Raw genomic sequence first — 3,631 nt, 5'->3', positions numbered from 1 at the left:
AAAGGATTCTTCCGCAGATGGAAAGGACTCCACAATTAATTTGGCGATCACAGCAGGAGTCGAAGACCATTCACCACAAAATGGTCAGGAACTACTTGAAGCTGGGGATGCCAAGGTAGTAAATGACCTCCCTTCCATAGATGGAGAGGACACCACAATAAACAACAAACACCAGATTGCAGCAGGAGTCAACAGAGACCGTCCAGGACTTAGCAAAACAATAAAACAAACATGGCCAAGAATGACCAAGGAATTTCTGAAGGACTATTGCGAGAAAAACAAACTTTATAGGACACCTCACCTGAATGATACGCTATACTTACACTTCAAAGGTTTCGACCAAATAGAGAACTTGGAGGAGTATACAGGACTGAAATGTCTTTGGCTGCAGAGCAACGGCCTGAAACGCATTGAGAACCTGGAGTCTCAGACTGAGCTGCGCAGCTTGTTCCTGCAGCAGAACCAAATATCCAAGCTTGAAAACCTTGAATATCTTGATAAACTTTACACCCTGAATGTCGACAACAATTTCATACGAACCATAGAGAACATCTCCTGCCTCTCTGAGCTGAATACTCTGCGTATTGCCCACAATAAGCTTGAGACGAAGGCGGATGTGGAGCACTTGACAGAGTGTCCCTCCATCAGTGATCTTGACATGTCCCACAACTTTTTGAAAGACCCAGATATTTTGTCTGTGTTTATGCACATGCCACAGCTGCGGGTATTAAATCTGATGGGAAATGATATGGTGAAAAAGATTCCCAACTACAGGAAGATGTTGACTGTACATCTCAAACAGCTCAAGTTCCTTGATAACCTTCCGGTGCAACCTGTAGATAGGGCATGTGCAGAGGCATGGGCAGAAGGTGGTCTGGACGCCGAGCGCAAAGAGAAGGAGTCATGGCAAACGCGAAAATGGAAGAGAATCCAAGACGCTATCGATGCCTTGAAACCCATCCACGCTCAACACGAGGAGAGACGCCGTCAAAACGAGGAGAGACGCAGAGAGCTAGAAGAGAGAAGGCAGACCTCCAGAATGCCAGGGTCTCAGAATCCCAGTGAGTGTACCTTAACCCAGGCTATAAGCTCATCACAGGGAGGAGGGGGTATTCAGGCTTCTGTGCAGAACAGCCACGACTGTAATGAAGATTTCCAACAGAGAGAGTCAGCAGATGAACATCCACATGAAGATAAGATAGACAGGGGAAAGCCAGAGAGAGAGTCATTATTAGAAGAGTTAGTAAGCCAGAAGCAAGAGAATAATCTTGAAGGCCAAGACATGAATTTACTGTTCAAGAGGAATGACACCAATTCCTTGTTAGATCACAAGCATGGTGATGTCCCAGATGTGATTTCAAAGCCACAGAGCACGAGAGAGTCCTTCCCACCCTGCTTAATCGAGGAGATCGACTAATGCCTTTCATCTAATTGCTTATAGTTCCAAGGCAATCCATTGCTTTTTTGTGTGAATGAAGTTTAACTAGAGACTGCACTCTTTTGAGGTACAGCCAAATATGTCTGTAATTTGTGCAAGCAGAGTGCGCAAGTACGGTGATGATAACTGGTGTTAATGTCACAGAGAACACTGCTCCCTCATTGGCTAAAGTTATGGCCACAGACAGCTAAACCCTACTTGCGCTGGGCTTTCACATGGTCTCCTTACTATTGACATGTTGATCCTGTGGTCAGGTAGGACTACAACTGGTTGACAAGAGGTATTGCTTCAAGAAGCTCAAAGCGTAATATCTGTCCAAATGGGCTTTCTGTCTTAGCTCAGCAGTAGAGATTTGGGTGCTCGCTCCGCGTTCAAGTCTCTGGTAGGACACGAATCTTGTGCTTTAACCTCACTAAAAACACCACAAACGGTACTTTTCACTAATTATGGGCTTGATTTAGCGAGCACACACTAGTTGTCCCCAATTTATACATGTATTTATTATTCTTTATTCCACCACTTTTTTTAGCATCCTACTACTTCCACATTCGTTGAGCTAGAAATTTCGTTAAAACTTCAACTTGTTCAGCTTACGCAGTTATTGCTTGTAAGTTTCTCTTTACAAATGTTTATACTTTTAGAGATTTTTAAAAATTCCAGTGGATTCCTCTGGGAAATGAATTCATTTATATTACTGCTTGGGCTTGAGCTGAAGCTGAAGCAAAGGTACATCTGAGGAGGGATGTGTACATTTTCTACTGTACAAAATGTACTGTGTGTGTGTTTTCGGAGAGCCCACACAGTTTCTGAAGGAACTGCTTTTCTAACTTTTATTGCATGGTTTAAATTTTGACTCAAGTATAGGATAATAGTGAAGTTTCTGTCTTCGTGGTTTGTTGTCATTCAAGTAGTGTGGAAGCATCAAATTGCATGTTCGGCTCAAACCAGTAGAGTGGAGCTGCTGGGAGTGGCACAGAGCCTCTGGTAGACACTGGCCATACTCTGTTCTCCTTATGGGATTATTTCTGGGGATTTGATCAGTGTGATCCTGCCTCAGTCTGTGGCTGTGTCCACTGTGCAGCCCAGTCTGTCAGCAGCAGTAGCTAACCCTAGCAGTACAATGTCCCAACACAGCACACACAGGCCAACATACGTACATAGAAGAGCACAACTGGACACAACGGTGCCAAAATCCACTGATGCTTCCCGCCCAGACACTCCCTCATCATGGTGGACACACTACAAGGTTTTAAAACATGTCTGCTGGGGAAATGTCGTAGCGTTTGTAACAACGACCACATGTGAAGCGACCTCAGCATGGTGGGGACTCTGGGATTGGGGATGCACCGTGTGGGAATACATGGACTTTAACCCCCTCTGTGTGAGTGTCTTTCTTGTCTGTCTGTCAGTCAGTGAGTGTCTGATGGCAGCAGTAATCACCTGGAAACATTGTACAAGAGGAAATACAATTGTGCCAAGGTCAACAACGCATCCCTCGTACCTTCTTAATACCTCTCACTGGCCTGTCCATACTCTATCCGAAACCTAACAACCTAAGTTTCCGTTTGAAAGGTCTGGTTCAACTACAAAATGTCGTCCCTCGCAACTTCTGAAAAGCATTACCCTGAATTAGAGTTCGGAAAACTGCAAGTCGGAACTCTCTGATTTCTGAGAGAGTACGGACAGGCCTTAAACCCCCAAGCCATTCTACTGGCTGAGTGGGCCCAACATTTTCTGCGTATGACCAAGTGTTTTTCGCTGATATCAAATACTGTTGTCAAATACTATTCTGATGTCATGTGGGTCTATCATCATCATTATCATCACCGCTCACTTCACACAGTGTGATTTTTTAAAACAATGGTAACCATAAGAACCAACACTAACTGAATATTCACAGTAACAAAATTATTTTGGTAGTCAACATAATATCAAACCTATGTGTCCTTATATCTACAATCAGTTTGGTAAATTTCCCTGGCTTTTCTTGCCATTTTTGATAGTTCACCGTGTGGAGAAACAGGGGCTGAGCCAGGGAGTGACGTGCAGCAAAGGTCCGCTGGGCCCAGTAATCGAACCCGGGACTCGCTGTCAGACCTTAACTGTTACAGTGAATAAACATTGTATATTCCAAAAATGTATAAAACTGATTAGATAGTGAGTTGTTCATTCATTAGTTTTTCAGATATTCTT

The 3,631-nt window shown here is 43.8% G+C and overlaps 1 protein-coding gene across 1 annotated transcript; it reads left to right on the top strand.

The window, feature by feature from the left end:
* Window positions 1-241: 241 nt before the first annotated feature.
* LOC308295603 (dynein axonemal assembly factor 1-like) lies at window positions 242-2,545 on the top strand (the record flags this gene model as incomplete). Its single annotated transcript, XM_080738653.1, has 2 exons — window positions 242-1,061; window positions 2,520-2,545. The coding sequence occupies 2 exons, from the start codon at window positions 242-244 to the stop codon at window positions 2,543-2,545; spliced, it is 846 nt and encodes a 281-aa protein (XP_080594779.1).
* Between the last annotated feature and the right edge of the window lie 1,086 nt (window positions 2,546-3,631).

Source organism: Nannobrachium achirus (assembly GCF_963921795.1).
Source record: "Nannobrachium achirus genome assembly, chromosome: 12".
NCBI lineage: Eukaryota > Metazoa > Chordata > Actinopteri > Myctophiformes > Myctophidae > Nannobrachium > Nannobrachium achirus.
The sequence above is the reverse complement of the archived record's forward strand: the minus strand, read 5'-3'. Positions and strand labels throughout refer to the sequence as shown.